General features: G+C 34.6%; 4 protein-coding genes across 7 annotated transcripts; 2 read left to right on the forward strand and 2 right to left on the reverse strand.

Annotated features, from left to right (window-relative positions):
* The first annotated feature begins 948 nt into the window (after positions 1–948).
* LOC103500837 (protein SENSITIVE TO PROTON RHIZOTOXICITY 2) lies at positions 949–2,638 on the forward strand. The gene has a single exon (XM_008464283.3). The coding sequence runs from the start codon at positions 1,275–1,277 to the stop codon at positions 2,403–2,405; it is 1,131 nt and encodes a 376-aa protein (XP_008462505.2). The 5' UTR covers positions 949–1,274; the 3' UTR covers positions 2,406–2,638.
* A 1,300-nt stretch (positions 2,639–3,938) lies between these two features.
* LOC103502277 (histone H2B.7) lies at positions 3,939–4,565 on the reverse strand. Its single transcript, XM_008466151.2, has one exon. The coding sequence runs from the start codon at positions 4,482–4,484 to the stop codon at positions 4,056–4,058; it is 429 nt and encodes a 142-aa protein (XP_008464373.2). The 5' UTR covers positions 4,485–4,565; the 3' UTR covers positions 3,939–4,055.
* Positions 4,566–13,047: 8,482 nt separating this feature from the next.
* On the forward strand, positions 13,048–20,028 carry LOC103500813 (pheophorbide a oxygenase, chloroplastic). Its single transcript, XM_008464245.2, has 7 exons — positions 13,048–13,806; positions 15,663–15,898; positions 15,998–16,124; positions 16,479–16,615; positions 18,811–18,970; positions 19,099–19,371; positions 19,624–20,028. Exons 1-7 carry the CDS (start codon positions 13,357–13,359, stop codon positions 19,876–19,878), a joined length of 1,638 nt encoding a protein of 545 aa, XP_008462467.1. The 5' UTR covers positions 13,048–13,356; the 3' UTR covers positions 19,879–20,028.
* A 1,317-nt stretch (positions 20,029–21,345) lies between these two features.
* On the reverse strand, positions 21,346–24,105 carry LOC103500823 (pentatricopeptide repeat-containing protein At1g11900). 4 transcript variants are annotated; one of them, XM_008464270.2, is made up of 3 exons: positions 23,434–24,105; positions 21,896–22,630; positions 21,346–21,813 (listed from the first exon to the last, which is right to left on the reverse strand). In XM_008464270.2, exons 1-3 carry the CDS (start codon positions 23,485–23,487, stop codon positions 21,808–21,810), a joined length of 795 nt encoding a protein of 264 aa, XP_008462492.2. In that variant the 5' UTR covers positions 23,488–24,105; the 3' UTR covers positions 21,346–21,807. The 4 variants fall into 4 exon arrangements, with proteins under 4 accessions (XP_008462492.2, XP_050935797.1, XP_008462480.2 ...); XM_051079840.1 differs by having other exon boundaries at positions 21,896–22,625; positions 23,434–24,042; XM_008464258.2 differs by having other exon boundaries at positions 21,346–22,630.
* Between the last annotated feature and the right edge of the window lie 1,143 nt (positions 24,106–25,248).

Here is a 25,248-nt window from a genome sequence, read left to right on the forward strand (position 1 = left end):
TTGACAACGTATCTATAAATTTACATAATAAAGTTTAAAAAAAAAATTGGTAGAATGTCTTGACTATATTATATCTAACGGTTCGAATTACCAAATATGAGAGAGTCATTCGTATTTGAAATACTTAGTTATTTATGATTATGATTCTAGGACTTAGAAAAGTACAATCTATATAAACTCTTTAAAATTCTTAAAATGTCACTATTTTATATTATGTAACATTTTGTTTAATAAAATCATTCCTTTTATTTTATGGATGTATTTAACCCACCGTTAGTGAATCATATAGAATTGTGTGTGCATGCTATCTTATGCTTTTTAGTATTTATTGTGTGGATTTTGCAGAAAAAACTATAAGTGGAAGTGGTGTTTAAAAAGATAGTAGGCCAAAACCAAAAAAAATTTAAAATAGAGAAGCTCCCTTTTTTCCTTCTCACTCAATTTCTTTAAACAATATTTATAGAGATCATTTATTGTAAAATAACTCAAATACAATTATCCTTCCACTTATTGTAAAATATATATATGCTCTCACCTACGTACATAATGTAACAAATAATCGGACTTTAAACTAACTAATTAACTTAAGCATTTAACCTTAATATAATTATTTTAAGATGATCAACAAAAATATATTTTCATTTGTATTACACACAATCCAATAAATTAGACAACAAGTTAAAATAGTGATGTAATCAACATCAATACACAATGGTATAATGCTTCTATATTTTGACCTCTTTTTTATATTCCCAATTTTACCCTTATAGCACAAAGGCTTTCAAATGTCAACTTCCTTCAACTCTCTCTCTCTCTCTCTCTCTCTCTCTCATTTTTATTTTTATTTTTTTTTTTTTTTTTTGTATTTATTGCTGTTTTTGTTCATATTATTATATGTTTAAAGAAATATTTTCTCAAGATTGAAAATTGGTAAGATATGGAGGAGGCTATATTTGGGGATGAAACAAGTGAGCCTTTCTCATAGTTGACTTTCTTTTTCTTTCTTTTCTTTCTTTTCTTTCTTTCTTTCTTCTTCTTCTTCTTCTTCTTCTTTTTCCTTTTTTTTTTTTTTTTTTGGCCTTTTGTTTTTTTTAAATCTCTTTTCTTCATTTGTTGGGACGACTTACAAGAACATGAAGGATAAACACCAACATGAACTATATATCCTTCAGAAGCTTAGAGCTTAAGCACTTTTATCCCAACGTAATTAATCACTTTCTTTTGAATAAGATGTGATTTTTTCTTTTTTTTTTCTTTTTTTTTTTTTTGAAATCATGATTTCAAATTCTCAAATGCTTTCTCTTCCTTCACAACATCATCCCTTGGTTTCATCTTCTAATGATCATCATGAAACCCTAGATAACCTTCTTTCTTCTTATTCCCAATCGAGCAACACTCTCCTTTACAACCTCTCAATTTTGAAGGAGAAACTCCACCAAATCCAATCCGTTGTCAACATCGCCGTCTACAATCTTGAAAACTCAAGGGAATCTCTTCCCTCTGCTCCCGCCTCATCCCAGTCACCAGTGGCGACTGCAGCCGTTAATTCTTTGATCCAAGAACTCATCATGGCTGCTTCCTCCATGTTGTTTACATGTCAACAAATGGATAACCTCATTGTGAATGCCTCCTTACCCAACAACAACGTTGGTAACATCCTCCAAGGTCAACACCACCAGCGTCAAGGTCCCGTTGACGATAACAATGGACGATCCAACACCCTTTTCGATATGGCCAACAACCATCATCACCAACGACAGGATTGGTACAACCTGACTACGTCTAATAATTATAACGACAACAACAACAACGGTAGAACATTGACAACAAAAACAACACAAGATCATCGAAATTCGATCAATATCGTGGAGCTCGACGCATCAGATCTTCTAGCAAAATACACCCATTATTGTCAAATTTGCGGGAAAGGGTTCAAGCGAGATGCAAACCTTAGAATGCACATGCGAGCACATGGAGACGAGTACAAAGCAAGCGGAGCTTTGAGCAACCCCGAGAAGAGCCATAGAAAGGACTTGAATAACATAAGCAAGATGGGGATCAAATACTCATGTCCACAAGAAGGCTGCAGATGGAACCAAAAACACGTGAAGTTTCAACCATTAAAATCATTAATTTGTGTGAAAAATCACTTCAAAAGAACTCATTGTCCCAAAATGTATGTTTGCAAATTGTGTAGTAGGAAGAAATTTTCAGTGCTTTCTGATTTGAGGACTCATGAGAAGCATTGTGGGGATGTGAAATGGCTATGTTCTTGTGGTACCACATTTTCCAGGAAAGATAAGCTGATGGGTCATGTTGCTTTGTTCATCGGGCATGCTCCGGCCATTGGTTCATCGACAAAATTTTCAGGAAAACAAGAACACCAGTATGTTCATTCATTCTAATGAATATATTTCACTTAAGTATGTGAATCTTTTTGAGTATATATATATATGCTATTGTCTGGAAGTTTTTGTTTTTGTTTTTATGTATTTCTTTAGGAAAATTTGTATTGTTAGGAGATGAATGTGCTTTTAATTAACTTGAGGCTAATATTTAGTGGGTTATTATTGGGTTATGTTTGTTCTTGTTTAATTTGATGGAGACTTTTATAGAATAAAATGATATCATTTACACATTCGCTTCTTTTAAGTCTAAAAACTAAATGAAATTTTTATTGTTAGATTATGCTGGTGGATCTGTTTTAGATTATTTGAATTATACATGTTATATATTATTAGGTAGTTTTATTTTCAATTGTTTATCTTTTATTAATAAAACTTCAGTTTAGTTTCTTTTTTTTTTTTTTATATAGAAAGATTACAAAGGAAGGAGATTCAAACTTCTCATCAATTAAAAAAATATAGTTGAATTAAAATTCAAAAGTTGCTTTGTTTACATATATGTGATTGATCTCTTCAGATTTAGTAATCTATGTCTGTTTTAACTAAAATTACTTGTATAATATTTAGCTACTCTTTTGAAATCTAAACTTCAATTTAATGGTGTGTCCCCATTTGGGATACACGAGCTAATTAAGTTTATAAGTTGAATACAAATAAGTACAAGCAAGTGAACATATTGAATCAACGTACAACCTTTTTTCTTAAATACAACATATGTGTGGAATAATCCAATCCAAACCTCTTTTTCTTACAAGACAATTTGCCAATATAAATTTAATTTAATTGACATGAATATGTGTTAACGAACAGCATTATTAAAAAAAAAAAAGAACTTGTTATCTCCACTAATTCATACCAACAGATTATCCCAACTGATATAAAAAATCCTTCCACTAATTCACACCAATATATTACCCCAACTAATATCAAAAATCCTTGTTAGAATATATGCAAAAATGTTTGACCGTGATGCATCAATGTATGTGTCTCATATATATATTTGTGATAATTGTTGGGCAAGAAACGTTAGAAATGACCCATTTGCACACACTATAGATGAGACACATATATTGATACATCAACAGGAAGACCAAGCTAGTGAGAGATGAACAAGCAAAATTTCAGCTCAAAAGTCTCAGTAATTTCCAACAAAAACATTCATAATTAGACCACATAATTAAAATTAAAACCCATTTAAGACTTATTCCAAGGTTGCCAATAGCTCAGATTCATAGGTTAACTCTCTCCGAACAGCATAATCTCTTCTTTCATCCGTTGCGCTTTATTTCAGCACAAGAGATTTAAATAGAATCAAAAATTGATAAACAACTCCAAGTTGCACATAAACCCTAATCATATCAGTACATTATATACCCAGAGCGGGAAAAGAATTTAAAATTTCGATTTTAATTGCTAAAAACGCGCGACTACATGAACTCGATCATCAAGCCATAGACAAAAGAGGAAGCAATCTTCAGAGTTCCATTGGACAGAGTACAATATAAAATTAAGAAGGAAAATAGAGAAATCGCGTAACAAAAACCGACTTTTCATTCAATTGATTCCAAAATATGCAACAAAAAGGAAGCTAAGTCAACGATTCAGAACAATCAGGCCGCTTTTTACACAAGAAAACCCTAATCTGTGAATCTAAGAGCTAGTAAACTTGGTAACAGCCTTGGTACCCTCAGAGACGGCGTGTTTAGCCAACTCACCAGGAAGAACAAGGCGCACAGCCGTTTGGATCTCCCGAGAGGTGATGGTCGGCTTTTTGTTGTAGCGAGCGAGCTTTGAGGATTCCTGAGCGAGCTTCTCGAAAATGTCGTTGATAAAACTGTTCATAATACCCATGGCTTTGCTGGAGATTCCAATATCGGGATGAACTTGCTTGAGAACTTTGAAGATGTAGATCTTGTAAGTCTCAATGCTCTTCTTGGCTCTCTTCTTTTTCTTATCGGAGGCGTCCTTGGGAAGCTTCTTCTCGGCTCTTGGCTTCTTCTCCGCCGGAGCTTTCTCGGCCTTCTTCTCCTCCGCCGCTGGCTTCTTCTCCGCGGGCTTCTTCTCGGCCTTTGGCGCCATTGGTAAATATAACGAAGGAATTTGGAGTTAAATTGAAGATGGGATTTCTTTGAAGCGAGCGAAAATGAGTACTGAATTAAAATCTGAGGGGATTGTTTATATTTATAGATGGAGACGGCACAAAATGATTGGCTGACTTTATTGAGACACGGATCGGTGACGTGGACGGTGGAGATTTGAGATTTGGTATCTGAGGGCTGTATTTAATTTTATTTCTTTGTTTTGAGGGCCAATTTGAATTTCAAGGTTCGTGTCTCCTTTACCATTTTGGTTTGCTTAAAAAAAAATTCGGTTTTCGCGGCTCATTCTCAAAGCTTAAAAAGTTAAATATTATCAATTTGTTCCTTTAAATTTTTTTAAACTAATATCTATCTTTATGTTAGGTAATAGTATTATACTTAAAAAAAACACTTTTCATCTATGAAATTTGAGTTCAATATCTATCTGGGCACTCAAATTCGAAATGAACACTTGTAGTATCTAAAGTTTGATAGATTATTCTAAATGGTCCTTAGTTGACCAACAGAATATGATGGGTAAGTTAAGTTGATGAGCATGTATAAATGAGTAAAATTATATTACTTTAATATTAATTTTTATGGGTGGCTTAACAATTGTTAGCATTACAGTGGTGACAAAGGCAGAGATGTCACCAAATTGGAAGTGACTCATCAAAACAATAATGGTTTGCAATAACATTCCAAAGCTTTCATTTTGTTACAAATTTGTATTGAGGAATAATTCCTCTACCAATTATGTTCAACCACATTTCATTGCATAATTAGTGGGTGCAAATACTTAATTTATTCTTTATTTTTTATCTGAGAGATTTTCCGTGTATACATTGGGTCACTGTTATCATTAATAATATATAGAGAAAAACAAGGGAAAGCTCTATCCCAAAAATAGCTATATTTTCAAACCCTATTTTTGTATCAAAGCCTATGGCAAACATCAGGCCTAACACGCCCATTGCCCCATTTGCGACAAACTTTACCGATCCTCAATTAAATCAAGTCTTGAACCAGTTGACAACTACGAAATGCGAGAGGAGCAATTATCTTCTGTAGAAAACATTGGCCCTCCCCCATTCTCAAGGGATACGAGTTAGAAGGACACATCTCCAGCGAAACTCCTGCCCTCTGAAGTTTGTTTCAGCAGATCGAACAGGTGTCTCTGCAACCGAAGACGATGAAGGAGCAGCTCAAAGTGCTGCACCGAGCTCATCCACGACCGTGATAGTGAATCCCATGTTCCAATAGTGGGTTACAACTGACTTACTTCTGCTAGCTTGGCTTTACAACTCAATAACACCAGTGGTGGTCATTCAACTTATGGATGTCACCAATACCAAACATATGTGGGAAGCAACACATGATCTCTTTGGTGTACCATCAAGAGTAGAGCAAGACTTTCTTTACCAAACGTTTCAAACAACAAGAAAATTTAATTTTAAAATGAGGATTATTTACTTATTATGAAAACTAATGTTGATAACCTCGTTCAAGCTCGTAGTCCTGTCCCTCAGCGTGTCCTTATTTTACAGGTATTGTTGGGATTAGACGAAGTATACAATCCTATAATTACTGTGATTCAAGGAAAACTTGACATATTATGGTTGGATATGCAATCTAAGCTTCTCATATTCGAAAAAAGGCTAGAGCGTCATAATACTAAAAAATACTAGCAACATAATCCAAAATGTCGATGTCAACATGGCTAAAAAAATTGGTTCAAATGAATCTCGATCCCATTGGCCAACAGTTCCATGAAAACAATGGGAACAATTTCAGTGGGCAAAGAGGTGTACATGATGACCGAGGATGCAGGCGAGGTTGCACTAACAAGCCAAAAATGTCAAGTATGTGGTAAGTATGGTCATTCTACCCTTATGTGATATAACCAATTTAACAAGAAATTTGCAAGTCCTCTACTCACGATCAAGGATAGTGTTCTAATGTTTATGTAAGTCCAAATCCGGGTCTAGGTGACTTTGTTGCCACATAGACTATGAATCCCTTTGCAACTGTTGAAATTGTCATTAACCCATACTAGTATATAGTAGAGGTGTTCAAAAAGTAGTTAAAAATTGAACTGATTGACAAACCGAGCCAAAATCAAATGTGTGTGGTTTGATTCTATTTGTGTTAAATTAAAACCGCTTTTTATGCTGTTTGGTTTGATTTAAGAAATTAAACTAATTCTAAAACTGAATCAAACCATTTTATTTAAAAAGATTTATATATATAATATATAACTATTATTTACTAGAGGAACAAGATTTTTTAAGACTTCAAGGCGGGTATAGAGGCAAAAATCAAGGAGAAGAACGAGAAGAATAAGAATGTGAAGGAGAAGTTTGTATGACTGTAGGACGTTTATTTATGTTAGGTGGACTTTGAAACTTCTATGTTTGTAACTTTTTAGAAATTATTTTGATGGACTTTCAAACTTCGACGTTTGAAACTTCTATGTCTTTTATTTGATTATTGTACAAAATAATTTAATTTATGTTTATAACTTTGTAGGACTTTTATTTATGTATAATGTTCAAAAAGGATTTCGATCCTAATATTTATGCATAAGCGGTTCGATTTTGGCTTGATTTTATGCATAAGTGGTCCAATTTCGATCCGATTTGACATAGATGAGTGGTTCGATTCAGTTTTGGATGAGATTTTTTTGCACTTTGCGGTTCAATGCTGTTTTAGCTTCAAACTTAACCGAACCGTGAACACTCTTAGTATATAGACAGTGGGGTTATCAACCACATCATGGCAAAATACTTCAATCTGACCAACCCAGTTGAATACTCAGGTACACAAAAAGTAACAATAGGTAATGGAAACCACTTGAATATCTCATGTGTTGGAAATTCTTATTTGACTAGTGGTAAAAAGAATTTAGCACTCAAAAATATATTATGTGTTTCTAATATCACAAAAAAAAAAAAAAATTGTTTAATGTTTCAGGTTAAGGTAAAGGACTTAAGAAGCTGGCGAGCAACAGCGAGGGATCCGTGTCATGCCATATGGAGACACAGTTCAGCTTCCGCATTTGTTTATATGTCTTTCAGTATTTTTAAAATTTTAACCATTTTACTTAAGATTTTGTCCTATTTTTTTTTATATAAATTGTTAGAACTCGCTGGTCACGTTTTTAAGTTTTTTTTGTTAATTTTGATAACCTTATGTTTTTGTAACCATCTTGACATTAATTTTATAAGGGTTTTAATTATCCTCTTTTCAAGAAAGTGTCTTTTGATGTTTATCTTGAGTAATGATCTTAACTTAATTTAAAAGTTCGGGTCGTTACAAGGTCGTACCTTTATCTTCCAAGAAGAAAACTGTGCACTGAACTTTTTGGTCATTATGGCACTTCATGTACCGAAAGATGGTCTCTATAGAAGTCAACCACATCTGAGCCTTGGTGGGGTTATCCATGGATCCGTCAAAAGTCTTACGATTGTACTTCCTAAAGTCCCTCATATGTTTAGCCTCAACGAACAGTCGGTCTGGCACGATCTGAGATTCTACTGGGGCTGGATGAGGGATGGTCGGGGTCTGCTGGGCAGCATGAAATGATGTTAAATCATCTTTCAGCATATCTTGGTATCTCTTCTCCATTGCAGCGAGGTATGCTTAAGTGACGGCTGTAGTAGGGTTGGTAGCTTGTATAGCAGGATGCTCTCCTCAAATCATCATTATATTGCTGAAATTAAACATGTTAGAGAATTATGTTTTGATTGATGAAATTTTATAGTTTAAAACCAAGTACAGTAGAAGAACCTCAACATCTACATTCACGTCTTATTCAACTTCAAAGCAAGATGGAAGTAGTAGTAAAACTTCTCTTGCTATTAGGAAAGATCGCCACCTTAAGTTTGAAGAGTTTGTTAATAATATGGAGAATGATGTTGACAATGTCAAATCAGAGCTTGATCGTTATTTGGATGAGTCTCTTTTAGTGCGAACAAAAGACTTTAACATTTTGCAATGGTGGAGAATAGACTTTAACATTTTGAAATGTTAATCATTACTTGTTTGTGAATGATATTGATATTGATGAAATAGACTTTTTTTACTCTTGACAATTAGGAAAAGCTCATAATCTTTCGTCCACAAATTATCAATCTCGAGCTGCTGAATCATTTGATATTATTTACTATATGACCTATAGGGCCCTGCTCCAATTTGTTCAACGGATGGTTTTCGTTATTACATACCTTTTGTGGATGATTACAGTAGATACTCCTAGATTTATCCTCTTAAATAGAAAAGTGCGGTTGTTGAGGCATTTAGACACTTTGTTAAATACATCAACAATCAATATAACAAAACTATTAAAGTGTTTCAGTCAGACAATGGAGATGAATATAAAAGAATACATCACTTATGCTCTAATTTGGGGATTAGTGGTCATTTCTCTTGTCCTACACTTCAATGCAAAATGGTAAAGTTGAAAGAAAACACAGACATGTGGTAGAAAAAGGGCTTACTCTTCTTGTCCAAGCTAAAATGGCTTTAAACTATTGGTGGGATGCCTTATTGACAGCTATTATCCTAATAAATGGAATGCCATTGCTTGAGATTTGTTATTATTATGCTTAGACTCAGAGGTTGTTTATATGCGTAATTAATTCCATGTGGCAAGTCATCAATCACGATCACAATATGTGAAGTACTCACTATGTACCTCATTATCGCATAAGAGCTAAGTTCTCGTTGAGTACAAGTGTTCTTGTTGCTTGTCCAAGTATAAGTTAAACAATAGGTTTATATGGATGATCCAGAGAATAACACAGGGAATTGATATCAAAGATTAGTTCTAGGATTCACTCATCATTCAGGCGGTATAAAGAATTATCTATACAGTATGATAAAGTATATGTTTAGCTATATCTACTTATCTACACTAGAGGATCTGTAAAAGGTGATAAATATGGAGGCAAGATGGACTTGTAAACTAACTTGTATAAAAGAAAATGGAGGAGCTCTCCGCGTTACTAGGTGTTTAGATCATGCGAGAGCCTTAATGCAATATGTTTTAATTAACTAGCTTATGATTAAGGCGAGCATCTCTATGTCTTAAGCACCACATTTGCTCGCCTCTCGGGATGCAAATGACCAAACTTAGTTAAGCGAGATAAATCTAGAAGGTTTCACTTATAAGGCTTAAAGAACTTCTCTTTTAAGGTTGATGACCTCTCAGCGCCAAACACTCATATTTTTTCTCCTTTTGGGACATAAATGATGGAAGTTATCTCGCCAAGGTGGAGTTTGTCTCCAAGCTCCTCTTTGCGTGCGTTAGCCATATCTTTGCTACTTGCCCTCTCGGGTAGTTTGTGATAAACACTGGCCACGTGATGACTATAGCTCAACTAACGCGATAAGAGTTCTAAGCTAAGCTCTTATCAAGAACTTATCACAAGACCAAACTACAAATAACACATTGAAAAATGACTAGTAAAGAAATGATAGATTGGGAAGGTATAAACATGTAGTATATTAAAGAATGTAGGCATTCGGCCAGTGCACAATATGAATAACATATATTACAAAGAATACAAAAATGGAGGGAAAAGAAAATGAAAAATGATTACAAGTTAGGGGAAATAAGAAATGGACTTCCCTCCTTTGAAACTCCAAGCTCTCACTTGCAGGTTGACCGAAGAAGAAGAAGATTACTTTTACAGAAAACGGAAAGGTTATTTCTTTCCACCCTTCTCTAGGATTTGGCCGGATACAAACATTTGAGTTTTCATACAATTGGCTTCTTTTGGTCCATTCAAACACCTTTCTCTTGATGTAGAAGGATACTTTATACGAACGTTGATCATCGACGATCATTAGAAACTAGTCACCGAAAATGATGGTCGGAGGTGGCTGGTGGCACTCGCTGAAAAATGATGATCAAAGGTTGGCATAGGAGGTGTCGAAAGTTGGCCGATGATATTCACCAAAAATCAATCATTAATAGTTGGGTGTAACTGTTGTTAGAAAAATGGTTGCCCAAAGTTGGTTGTGCCACGATCATCAAAAGACAACTGTCAGAGGTGGTCATCGGCGATTAGCAAAAATGATGGTAAGGAGCTTGACTAGCGACAATCATCGAAAACAATCACTAAAAATTGGTCATAGATGGTTGCCGAAAATGGTCCTAGAGGTTGGCTGGTAGCGATTGCTTGCTAAATGACCTTTAGGAGTTGGCTATTAAGAGCGCTAAGAAATAGTCGACGGAGTCGTGGTCAACAGTTATCTAACAACGGTTGTCAAAAAATAGTTACTGTCAATTAGGCGACGACGATCGTCAGGAAACTTATCGAAGTTGGCTACCACAAATCACTAAAAAATAATCGTCGAATACAACAACCAAAGGAAACAAATAACAATACTTTATTAATAAGATGATTTAATACAATATGAGACATATATTTGCACAAATAACTAAATCTATGTACGTAAAATATATACCTCAATACAAATTTATAGTACATATAAAAACTGTGCCTACTTTAATCATTATAAGTCTTCTCACTATTAATTTAGTGAAAATTTTGTCATTTACAGTAATTTTTTGTGTGTGTTTGTTTGAATATTATTAAATAATAAATAGATGATAATTTAATAATTTGAATTACACCACCTATGTTATTATTTTTCTATTTCATTTATTTACCATGACGATAAGAAGTGAATTGATAACCATATCTAGTTAAAAAAACCATGAAACATAAATTTAAGTAACAAAATGTTGTTTATATGAATATAAAATAATTAAAGAATTATATGCTCGCAATTACAATAATTAAATAAATTGTGTAAATATTTTGTCAATTTTTTTATTTTCTCAAAATTTTCTAATAAAAAGCCTTTTAACTTATACAAAAAGCAAATTCTTTGACTGATTTAAATATTATTTTAAACTACTTATATTATTACTTTTATATTTTTAGTAAAATCTTTGACAAAAGTGAAATAGTTTTTAGCCCTACCCGAGGTATATGACTTAAATTAATTCTATGGATTTTTATGGTTGCTTTAGTCGTGAAATGCATTGGTCTTTGACAGAAATCCAAGTATCTTCGATAACATTTTTTTTTCTTTCTTGATTGGACATTCTAAGAAAGGTTTCCACGTTGAAAATTTTTCTTTTGGTTCATTATTTTAAGAAACAAAGAATTTTGTAGAAAATAAATAAAATTTTCTTTTTCAGTGTATTTGAAAACATGTTGGAAATGAATAGCAATTCATTGATATTGAAATTAAAATTTAAAATTTAAATCCAAAAATTCAAATTTTGTGTTTTGTTGGAACTTGAAAATGCAATTGCATACCACATGTTCATAATTTCTAAAAACAAAATTTTAAAACAAAGAAACAACAATTTATTGATTTAAAAATGGACTATTTCAAGAATTGTTTTTTGGAAATCATTTTTAAAAATAAGCTTATCAAATACATTTTAATTGTTTTCTTTTATCTTTTGTTTTTGAAAACATAAAAAGAGAAAGGATCATGAACCAAACCAAGCCTAAAGTCTTTACGGTTTTCTCTAATTTTTTTACGTTGATTTTCATATCATTCCTTTTGTTGCATTGATCGATGGGCTAAGAGCACTCAACATGAGCATGAGCATACTAGAGAGAGAAAAAAAAAGTTTAAAAGCCCTATTTGGTTAATTGAATGGGAGTATAAAGTAAGAGAGTTGAATGTGAGTGTGAAAGCAAGGGAAATTGATTGCAAAAGTCCTAGAATATGGAAGTACTTTTGTAAATATGACTTTAATTTCAAGAGAATCATATCAATGGCTCAAAATGAAGCGTGCACTACTCTTTAAAAATGAAGTGTTTTGTACGTGGATTAGAATTTCACTATCACTTTTAAGCTCTTTTCAATCTCCTCTCTCTTCTCCCTTACTCTTAATCTCCTCCCTCTAACTCTCACACTCCTTTTTAGGACAATTAACTGATATCCCAAATTATCTAGTATCTCATTCCTTTCGACGACACTTTTCGACAAATAATTACAAATTCGAAGCTCTGATACTGCATCCCTCATTATTGTTCTAACACCATTTTTTGACCAAAAAGCACAAATTTGTTTGGTGGAAAAATTGATTGATCCACCAAAGCCAGATTCCAACAAACCGATATGTCTAATGCTCCAATAACTTCTCAAATATCTCTTTCATACTAGCACATGGTCTCCTCAGCCGACACCATCACAAAGCCACAACCAAAGAAAAAATGCATAAAGAAGAGAATGGGGAGAGTAAGAGGGCAAAAAAGAATAAGAGTGTTTTGGCAATGTTGATGGATGATAAGATAAAAATTCTCAAGTTAAAAAATGGAGGCAAAAATCTACCTAGAACTTCCTCTTAGACATCTATATATTTTCTCTTTAATTTTAACTTCTAACAAAAAAAAAAGAAAAAAAGATAATTAAAAGAAAAATGGTTGTGGATAAAAAAAAGAAATATCTATTAATATAATATCTATTAATGCATTATTTTGTCATACGATAACTACAATTACAAGAACGATGTTTAAAATTTTAACACATTAAAAAACTCAATTTCTCTACCAAAATTTCTCTATTCAAATCTCAATTCTCACGTTTTCTCAAATTGACAAATTCTGTGGACATGATTCATCCATGGCGGAAAACCCTGTTTGAACCCTCTGAATCCTCTCTCTCTCCAATTCCTGCTGGGCCAGACGCTGTTGCTTTCTTCCCAAAGTCGCTTCACTTTCCTTCTAGAAGACACTCCTACAAATTTCTTCTTCAAACGTGTACGCAACATGTTCTAATTTCATCTGCACTTTTTATTATATTTCGTTCTCTGTGTTTTGCTTCATCGTTTTTTTGTAATGGCTCTTTCGATCTCTACATCTCTTTTTTCTTCTACTCTTATTACATCCTCGTTATATGATGTAAAATCTCTCAGAATAGTTCCTTCTTTAATCGCTGTGGATCGGAACCCTAATTTTTGGTTGAGGAAATTGCGCAGTACGGCATCGTGTATCAGGCCTCTTCGAGTTGCTGCTCCTCCAACGCCGCCATCGACGGTGGATTCTGAGAAATCTGAGGTGGTGGATTCGGATGATGTGGAAGTGGATGAATCGGGGAATGAGAGTTCGTCTACGCCATTTTCTTGGAGGGATAATTGGTACCCTGTTTCCTTGATTGAAGACTTGGACCCTGCTTTGCCAACTCCGTTTCAGCTTTTGGGAAGAGATATTGTTCTTTGGTTTGATAAATCAAGTGGCGAGTGGGTTGCTTTTGATGATAGATGCCCTCATCGGCTTGCTCCTTTGTCTGTAAGCTTCCTGACTTGTTCTTCCACATTTATCATTGTGAGGCTGCTCTTTTGATAAAATGGAAAAAATTGAAAAATGTTATGCAAAACGTTTTCGTTGGGTTCGTCCTTGAAATTGGTTTTTGATCTAGGAAAGAAGTTAAACAAGTTAGGAGTTGATAATGTGACTGCATTCTGGCTATCTAGCTCCAATAAGGTTAAATAGTTGTGTAATGTTGGAATCCTCTAGTCTCTCTGGTGAACTTGAGCGAAGCTGTGGGTTTGTATTAGTGAAAAGAACCATCCAAATGATGCTCTTGCAAATCCTTTTTGCCGTACATCTAAAACTTGTCAATTCTAATTTATGAAATTAGCTGAAAAAATGGCATCTATATGAGCCAAGAACCAAGAGATCTCAAACCCCCACCCCCAAGTTATACAAAAAAAGAAAAAAAGAAAAGAAATTAGCTGAAAAAAAGACAACTTTAAAGTTAGTACCCAAACGACCCCAACCATGAATCCTAAATCTAGTCACCAAAAAAAAAAAAAAAAAGTAATTTCTACTAGCTTGTATTAGCTATAAATTTTTAATTGCAACTTGAAAGATACATCGAACAATTGAATTATATTTTCTAAACCCTAAACTCTAAACAAGCCACCTCAAATTTCTAAACTGTTACCACCTCTAGATTATAGCATTGTTACTCCTACTACTTATAGGCTAGCATTAAACTTATACAATTGTTGCAATGAAACCCAACCACTTACAAAGCTTTTATTTCTTTTAAAAAGAAATTGCAAAAAACCAAGCCCATGAAAGCTGGAGGAATTCCTCTTACAAAAGAGACTCCAACTATACAAAATAAAACTTAGGATTAGTTGCCCTTCATCTCTCCGATTCAAAAAAGAAAAAAAACCTATAGAACAGTTACCAAAGGTCCTTGAAATCGAAGCACAAAGAGAAACATGATGTTGTTAGAACACTTGCTAACAAGAACAAGATCTTAATTTATTATAATGAACTATAAGAAAATACAAGATAAACCCAAGTATAAGGCACTTGGAACCTCCCTCTTGAGTACTCTCACCTAAGCCCTAAATCACTCCACAAAATAACCTCCCTCTCTCGCTTATCCTCCCTCCATTTATAACAAGATGTAACCATCCTAGTAACCACACTTACTTAATAACTACTAGTAACTTCCTAAGTATCTAAATACCCTTATACCCCTAACCCTATACTAATCTAATTACCCTTATACAAGATAAACCCATGTATACTAATCTAGGTATATAACGGATGTCTAACAAGGGACCAAACCTCCAAAGAGTCCTCCAATGACCTAAAACCACTCACAAAGTTAAATGGAAAAGATTGAGAGTGTAGTTGCAAGTGTAACAACTCCTATGGCTCAATACTGCTTCTTGCAAGTTTTCCTCAAAAAACGAAAAAAAAAAGACATAGAAGTGTTCGTGCTACATTTGAGCTGTTCCTCCTCCATTTGCTCTTTGTGAAAAAGGGTGGCTTTTGTGGCTTACTGGGGTGTGCGCTGTGATTTGGGATGCTTGGGGGAAAAAGAATGATTGGGTGTTTCATGGTAGAGAGAGGGACTATAATGATGTTTGGGCTTTGATTACCCTTTGGGCTTTAGTTTCAAAGATCTTTTGTAAGCATTCCTTAGGAAACATTATAACTAGTTGAAACCCCTTTTTATAGGTGAGGTGCTTTGTTGGGTTGAGTTTTTTGTATGCCCTTGTATTCTTTCATTTTTTTTTCTAATGTTGTTGTTTCTATAAGAAAAAAAGAGAGAGAGATAAAAGGAGATGAGTACTCTGATGAAATCTTTCTTACTTTGATTAAATGATGCGATATTTTAGGAAGGGCGAATAGATGAAGGTGGCAATTTGCAATGCTCATACCATGGATGGTCCTTTGATGGGTGTGGATCTTGTGTTAAAATTCCCCAGGCATCATCAGAAGGCCCAGAATCTCGAGCTCATCAGTCACCTAGAGCATGTGCCACAAGGTTTCCTACTCTGGTGTCTCAAGGCCTCCTCTTTGTTTGGCCAGATGAGAATGGTTGGGAAAGAGCCAACGCCACCACACCTCCAAGGTAGTTGATTCAGAATTAATCATAAAATAGCTTCACCTCTCCATGTACTATTTAACTGCAATATGAGGTCACTCCTGCATTATCACTGCTATTGTCTAGGCTCCCTGATGACTTTGATAAGCCTGAGTTCTCATCAGTTACGATTCAGCGGGATCTATTTTATGGATATGATACGCTAATGGAGAATGTATCAGATCCTTCCCACATAGATTTTGCTCATCACAAGGTAAGGGAGGGCCAATGTGAAAGAACTTGTTTCAATTAGCGGTTTAGTTATTGATTGAATCACTATGCTCGTTTTGTTTCTCTGTTCTTTCTGTTTCTGATAGATGCTTAGTGAAAGAAATGTGTCACATAGAAAGAACCAAAAAAACTTTAATGGTGATTGTTGGGCGCTGTTAAATATTTACTATGATTTAGAAGAGGTTATGTTTCAAGAAACAAAAACATTTGATAGGAAAAGTCCTGATGGTATGGTAGTACTGGCTTCGAGTGTACTAGTAAATTTGGTCTAGAAAATCACATTTGTTTTTTGTTCAAAGTCTCAATATCTTGCTTCTGAAAAGGAACATTTTCACAGGTTACAGGGAGGCGGGATCGGGCAAAACCTTTACCTTTCAAGTTGGATTCTAATGGTCCCTGGGGATTTTCTGGAGCAAATAAGGGTAACCCAAGGATTAGTGCCAAGTTTATTGCTCCTTGTTACTATATCAACAAGTAAGGATTTCACTCTTTTTCTCCTGTGTTCACATTTGAATAATGCATAGCTTAAGATTGTTGGAACCACCCCTTACATCTCTTATATTATATATCAATAGATATGCTTATGCAATTATGATGATTAGGTACCTCATCCATTAAGCGAAACATTTGTGGTAGCTTAGTATAATGCCTGACAGAGTGATAGTTTATTGACAGTGAGCTATCTCTCTCAATTCTATCCCAAATTTGGCCTGACTTCTCTAGCATCTCTGTCTTCCTTTTAAACATCTTACTACTAACAACTTAACTAATTCACTTGCTTTTCCCAACCATATGCATAAAAAAGTTATTTTCAATGATTATTCTCCCCCTTGATCCTAACGTATGTCCAAGTGGGCATGGGCATAAGCTTCATTCACTACCAAGTGTCAGTTTGTGTTATACATGTAAACAGATTGTTCAAGGATTCTCGAGTGAATCCAAAGCTGCAAATTTGAAGCAAATTATTTAACGTGGATTTGAACATTGTATGACCAACTATGAGTTTCTGCTTGAATGACAAAAGGTTTCGGGGCTTACTGATTAAGGGATCAATTAAGAGATAACTAACACATACCATGATTTGAGAGTTTTTTTTAAGGAAAAGAAAAAAAAATCATTTCTCACACTTTCCTTTTTGGATGGATTCCTGGATGCAAATTTAAATGATGTGTTGGTCTGAGGAGGTAATTATTATTCTTAAGAAATCTTTAATGTCTGAAGCAGAGTATTATTTTTAATAATGTAGGGTGGGAAATGGTAGTTAATAACAAGCTAAGAAGCACCAACACTTCTCATATGGCGAAGTATCTGTGTCGGACACATTTTCGACCCCGACACTCGGCCGACACGTCAGTTGGCATGTCCAATTTATTTTTATTTTTCATTTATTTTCAGACCCGGTCAAAGTACGGTCAAGACACTGTTATGAAACGTGGGATTATAAAACAAAGATACAGCCCAAGCCCAAGCCAATCATCCATCCAGCCCAACTTTTTTTTTAAAAAAAAATTTTAGCTTTCTTACTTTTCGTGCAAGCTGAAGCGGCAACCTTCATCTTTCCGAATCCTATACCTTTGCAGTTTACGAATTCCTATTCCTTTGCCGTTTAGGAATTTTCAACTCTTAAGTTTGCCAACTGCCTTAAGGGAACAAACTTATAACATAGTAATGTTCTTGATTTTATTTTGTAGTTCTGTAATTTTTTGCCTTTTGGCTTTTGTTGTGTTGAACAAACTACTCTATTAAAATTCGTTATGTTTTATGGCTCTAAACTTGTTATTTTGATGTTTTCAATTGCAATCCTTGTTATTTAATATGTTTATATAATTATATGCATGAAATATATTTAACTTTTTTAAGTAAAAAATTGACGTATCCCCGACGTGTCGTGTCCCACTTTTTGAAAAATGGTGTATCGCCGTGTCAATGTGCTTCCTTGATGATAAGTGACCAGAGGAACCCAAGCACGTGAGACCGGAGGAACCCAGACCTCTTTAACGTTTCGGGATTTTTATAATATTCCCACTATGAGAAAGACAGTATGTGCCATTTGAAATTATAGCTCTAGGAAATGGAATGCAAAAAGAAATTAGAAAACTTTGGTAGGGAAGGTAACGTTGATGTTAGGAAAATTGCAAGTGCATTTGCTGTGCATCTTTGATAAAAGGAATGTGTCATCAGTTATGGAGGTGAGAGGATATTGAGAGGACGGTAAATGAACCATTGCTCCAAGTTAGGTGAAACGCATGGGGTAGGAAATGAGTAATGGAGTAGTCTTGAATAAGTGTTCCAAGCAGGAGCACCAGATTATTATTGCCATAGTAGGTTTGGACTGGGTGAGCTTTTAGGAATTTATATCCTCATTCCATTTTAGCATTCAAGAAAGAAGGCAAGTCAAGGCTGATAGTTAACTGTTGTGTGGTTTAAGAAAGGGAGAATTGAATAGTAAGAACTAACTAGAGGTTCTTTAGTTTTGTGTAAAAATTCTTGGAGCTTTCCTAAAAAAACAATTAAAATATAAGTCCTCTGACATAAAATTAGCAACACCCTACTGAATTTGTCGGCAACTGTTTCTACATTCTATTTCCTTTGTTTAAGTGCTAAACATTACGAATTCCTTATAAACAAATTCTTATAGGTTTGAACTTTTAACGTAAACTTTTCTTCAGAGTGGAGATTGACACAAAACTTCCTTTACTTGGCGATCAAAAATGGGTAATATGGATTTGCTCCTTCAATGTGCCAATGGGTCCTGGAAAAACTCGTTCTATTGTATGTAGTGCTCGAAACTTCTTCCAGTTTTCAATGCCCGGTCCTGCTTGGTGGCAAGTAAGCAGTCCATGTTAATTAAATCTCTTTATTATTTTTATGATCTCTACCATTACTGACCATTCAATATGCAATAATATGGTGTGATATTACAGTGTTTCACTTCCCAAGTTTGCTTTTTCTATTAGGTGGTTCCTCGATGGCACGAGCATTGGACATCAAATAAGGTATATGATGGAGACATGATTGTTCTTCAGGGTCAGGAGAAGATATTTTTATCGATGGAAGGTTCGACAGATGTAAATAAAGAATACACTAAAATAACGTTTACACCAACACAAGCAGATCGTTTGGTACTAGCATTTCGAAATTGGCTGAGGCGGCACGGAAAAGGTCAACCTGAATGGTTCAGGGCTAGCAGCCAACAGCCTCTGCCATCAACAGTTCTATCTAAACGTCAGGTACTGAAAATTACCAGCATCTAGATTGTTTTTATAAAACTAAACCGTAGGAAGGAAGAACATTTTAATTTGACTAGAATGTTGACTAGAATGTCCGGGTACAATTTGTCTGATCTCTGCAACTATCCTAAGTTTGTAAGTCCAATTTTAACAATCCTAAATTTAAGTACTTAATTTTGACTATAAAAAATAAGTGTGGTTGATGAGACTATTCTTTGTGTTGATTTTCATCTATTATCATCTCCGCTACAGATGCTGGACAGATTTGAGCAACATACACTTCATTGTTCATCATGTAAAGGTGCTTATAAAACATTTCAAACAGTACAAAGGCTCCTAATTGGTGCAACTGTAGTATTTTCGGCCACCGCTGGTATCCCTTCTTCTTTACAGATACGTGTTCTTCTCGCCAGTCTTGCACTTGCAAGCGCCGGCTTGGCTTACGCTCTGTTTGAACTTCAAAAGAATTTTGTGTTCATTGACTATGTTCATGCGGAGATTGATTAGAAGATACCATTATAGATTGAGAGAGAGAAATGGTTGTTTAGAGATGTAGGATTTTAACCAAGTAATGTATAGTATTTCAAAGGTATCATAGTTGAACAGTTCAAAACAAAATTAAATATGAATATATATCTTTTCCTTTTTTGTAGGTTATGTTTAGTTGTATTCTTATTACAGCCATAAATTTTGATATTGTTCAAGTTCAGTTTTATTTTACAACTAATGGCGTTAGTTGTTGATGTAACAAAACTTTGATTTTTGTTACATGACTCCCTAGTAAGTCTTGAATGTATGTTTAAAAATCGCATTTCTTGTATTAATTGTTTTAGAGTCCCTAACCATAGTATTCCAACCAATGAAGTTATTTTAAAGTGGGCATATAAATCTTTACTTTTTTTTTTGTATTTTTTAAAAAGCAAAAAGTAATTTATCCTTTTGTTACAAAAATATATAATTCGGCAAACTTTTAGTTCAATTCAAAAAAGTGATTTTGTCCTTCAATTATTTATACCTAATTTTTTTACTAAGGTAAAGATTTTAGGAATATAGTTGAAGAGTGATCTTGCATCTTAAAGTTTAAGTTTCTTGTCAAAACACATACCAAGAGCATAAAATAGCAATTTTTGTGTCAATGAGAAACATTAAATTTTGTGTGGGGTACACACATATCTTACTAATGATGATATCAAATTGGTACATCCTCTTGCACATTATTTGACCTTACATAATAGTATTGCTAAAGTACAACTCTCGATCACCTTAATAAAATGCAAACCAAACCGAACATTTCGAAGATTTAAGAATGTATTCATTCAAATTTAAAATAAAATTTGAGTTAAAACTTTAAAGTATAAGGACCAAACAATTTCATATCCTTTTAAGTCTTCCATAATACTCAACCTTGCCCTCGTGCCTCGTGCCATATAACATATGCATTTTTAAATTCCAAACATGGCACCTTCCATGTTATTTCGCAATCAACTTTAATTAGACTCTCAAGTTTATTGAAATAAATTTGCCTGTACGTTCTCATCTCCTAATCTTCAACGACTTTGATTTTTGACATCTCTTATACTGTAGAGAGATTCGTGGGTTGGATCACTTTCATCTATTTTCGACATTGATTTCCTTTCTGATTTGAGTCCCATAATCTCCAATTCAACAACATTTCATCGATTCCGTTCCCACAAGTTATTTCTTCTTTAATCAACTTATCATATTATTCAAATTGAATCCCTAGATGCTTATCTTCACCGATGATTTTCACTTCAGCATCAAGACTTTTGATCGTCTTCTTTTTCTGAATTTTTGTTAGCCCCGATTTTTGTTCATCATTTTCTTCCTCGCAGTGAATTTCTTGAATTACATTTTTCTGAGTTCTTGCAAAGATTCTGAAAACTGCTCCACATCTTGAGTTCTCTCTCTCCCAACAAACGTCAGTTACACACACGCACCTTACATGACAGACAATTAAACAAACCAAATATTCATCTTAGGTTTTCATAAATTGGTCTCAGAATGAATCTCCAAAATTCGTCATAAGACTTCTATTACAACTTGTGTGTTTCATGTCGGACATATGAGAGTAGATAAATAGGTACAGATATTACCTGTAGATGCAGTCACTTAGGCAGATCTCACTTTGAAGATTAAAGCCACGACATTCACAGGCTTATCAATCTCAAAGTCTGCTTTGAAACCTTGTAATTGGTTACCTTTTTCTTCGTTTGAAATCCTCCGGACGAGCAAGTTTTGATTCACTTAATTTCATTTCGTTGAGAAGGTTCGTAGCCAATTCCACCTTCCCCATCTTCTTTGAATTTGCAATAAGGGACTTGTAGATATAGCTCGAAGGACAGATCTTCTTAAGCTTCATCTCTTTGAGGAGTGTCAAAGCTTCCTCGATGTTTCCAAATCGACCAAAACTCTCTATCAAAGCTGTATAAGTAAGCAAATCAGGTTTAATTCCCATTGCAACCATTTCCCTGAAGTAAATCAAGGATATGTCTAGTCTACCCACCTTCCTTAAGCTATTTATCAGTGTATTATAAGACACAATATCTGGAGCAATGCCTTCATCTTTCATGGAAACAAATAAATGAAGAATTTCATTCACACGACCTGCACGACCTAGCATATCCAAAACAATGTTGTATGTATAAAGATCTGGTGTGCATGACAGACACTTCATCTGATTAAATATCTGAAAGGCTTTATCGATCTCCCTACACTTGGAGAAGGCAAAGATAATTCTGTTTATAACTGAGCAGTTTTGAGAGGTAACCTCAACTATTTCTTTGACACATTCCAACAGCTTGCTACTATCATTTGTCTTGGTAAAGGCCCTGGCAAAACTCATGTAAGAAGCCGAACTCAATGATTTACATGAAACTACGGCAACTTTAAAAACTTGACATAAAAGGGGAGTGTCTCCCCTTTCACTGGCTGCAAGCAAAACCATATCATATGCCTTGGAAGAGTTAAGAGATATTTTCTCATTGCACAATGATTTAAGTAATTGAGCGGCAGCTGCAAGATGTCCCAGTCTACAAATCTTATCAATGCAAGCATCAACGATCTCATGGCTACAATTTGAGGCATTTTCCCTCGGAGCAATAATCTGATTCAAGACTTCATCCCCCACTTTCACTTCATCAGGAGAGATATTTGTACTAGATGACTGATGGCTGAAGCATTTGATGGCATAAAGCGGCCAGATTTGAGAGTTACCAACTGGGATAGATGCAATTCTATTCTGTATCAGACATGTAGAGGCAGAATTAAATATTTAATTTGCAAGGCATAAGTCATGTGTAATCATCTAAACGATATATGCAGGTATGATGTGGATGCGGATAAGGTATTGTTCTTAACCTAAGTTGAATTACGAAAGATAAATGGTATTGATGAGTTACTAATCAATTACCGAGCTTCCAAAATCCGAATTCCCAATAATTGACGTGAAGGAACAAAATTTTTGTAAATTAAGTTGGTGAATAAACATGGGTTATAAGCTCTAGAAAAACACAATCTAAAGCAAATCCTACCACTGACAGATTTACTTAAAGAAACTCAAAATGTTTTCGTAGTAGAGGAGAAACTTTCTAGCATGTCCGACAAATTTTCTATACCACCACTCTTTGCTTGCCACAAAAATAGCATTTAAGAATTATATGAAGTTCACAGAATAAATGAATAACAAAATTTGCCGCTAATGGAGGGAGACCTAGAGAAGAGGCATCGAGTAATGATATGGATTCCACCTATCAACAACAATACAACATCGACAGACAATCCTCAGTGGAGTTGATTGAATCATCAAGAGGCCAGAAGCCAAAATCTCTATGGCAATGAACTCTAAGTCAGACATTGTTACACATCCATCAACTTTAAAACTTAGAAACACAGCAGATTCGGGAGTAAGAACATTGATAACAAACACAGTTCATAGCAAGACAATCAATTTCCCAGAGCAGTATTTCACAAAAAAGAACAAAAAAAAAAAAAAAAAAAAAAAAACAAAAACAAAAAGAGAAGAAATTTGGAGGTTCAACTTACAGCATACGAGTAGTGCAGAAGATTCCTATAGATAGTAAGTTGGTAAAGCGACATAAACGGCCAGAACTGAAATCGAAAATGCAAGTAAATGGGGAAGTGGTTCGAACCATAAGCTGAAATGTGGAAGAAGGTTAAAGCACTCTAAACCCTAAACCCTAAAACCACGACACTGCTTTGCGATTCTTCTTCGTTCCAAAATTCCAGGGTTTGCTTCTTGTTTTTCCGCTCAGCGTCTGCCTATCGTGAAATCGGCCCTAACTCGACGAAGATGAATGCTAAGATTACTAGAAAACCCATTCCCAAACTCTGTACATAACTTCAGTGGTTGACAGGACCGCCGGCGGCTGATGGGCAACGCTGTCGCAGCGGCGAAGGTTTCGGACGGCGGGTGTGAAACAACCACACGGCGGCGCGACGAACTCCAACGGCAGCGAAGGAGACGTCGGCTCCGCTCGGTCTGGGTGTCAGATAAGCGACAACGCGAGGAGGAACGGCTGACTGGGAGACGCGGCGGCGTGCGGCGGCTGAGACGTGAAGAGAGATAGAAGAGGGTTGGGGAAGCGGAGTTCGGCTGAGGCAGAGGAAGAAGAAGAGAAATATATTTATTTAAGGGAAATTGTATTGGTTCATACAATCAAAATCTAATTAAGTAATATTAGCATTACCATTTTCAATTTTGCAAATATATGTATTTTTTAATTTTGTTTGACATTTCTTATTTTATTTTTATTATTATTTTAAAATCACCCTTCTTTGCTCTTTTCTCTTTCTCTTTCGTTTTTCTTTATTGTTCTCCTTCATTTTTCGTTTTCTTCCTCTTCTCTGTCGTTCTTCTTCACTATTTCTCCTATTCACCTACTTCTCTTCTCCCCGTCTTCTTCTACTTCTTTTCCACCGTTCTTCTCCACCGGCCTTCTCTTCTCTCTTCAGTTTCGTTCTTTTAGATTTCTCCTTCTTCGTCGGCTTCTTTTTTTTTATCATCTTCTCCTCGTCTTCTTCTCCTATTCTCCTAATTTTTTTCTTTAGAGAAAACAAGAATTATGTATCCTTTTTTTAAGCCCTAATATTATTTCTTTTCTAAGCCCTAATATTATTTCTGTGAATTGCTCATATGTTATTTATTAAAATTCGGGCTACGATTTGATCTTTCTCATCTCTTTTATTTGTTCCTAATATCTTTTATTGAAAGGAACTTCGTAGATCAGTTTGGTTTTATTTAGTTACGTTCGGTTCTTTTTTTTTTTAATTTGTATCAGTTTTTTATATCAGCGGTATGATATACTTATATTATATGTATTAGTTGACCGATATACTTACTACGTGTTTTTTAGTTTCCCAAAATTGTTGCAGTTCATTGTAGTTATGGTTAAATTGGCAGTAATCGTTTTTCAGAGTGGTCAATAGGATGAGCAACATTATTACGTGGATTACAAAACAAATTGTATTTTGGTTGATGGAGTGATATCATCATTTGATTCTTTTGTGAACTTGATTCATACTGAAATTCAGGTTGAGTCATGTATTGAACTTCAGTTTTAATTTGTTGACTATAGGCGATAATGATGTTCAACATGTTATTGAGATTGTAAAACAATTGTACGACAATACATAAAGTGTATCATGCTTGGTGCATCAGGTGTATTTAATTAATTGAGTGTATCAACAGTTTCGCAAGTGTATCAACAACATATCAAGTGTTTCAAACTAATAATATGTATCAACGAAGTTTAGCAAGTGATTAAGTGTATTAAATCTATCAAGTGTATCAGTAAACAATAACAAGTGTATCAACAATATATAATGTATATCAACGAT

This window comes from Cucumis melo, chromosome 12 (assembly GCF_025177605.1).
Source record: "Cucumis melo cultivar AY chromosome 12, USDA_Cmelo_AY_1.0, whole genome shotgun sequence".
In the NCBI taxonomy this organism is placed as follows: Eukaryota; Viridiplantae; Streptophyta; class Magnoliopsida; order Cucurbitales; family Cucurbitaceae; genus Cucumis; species Cucumis melo.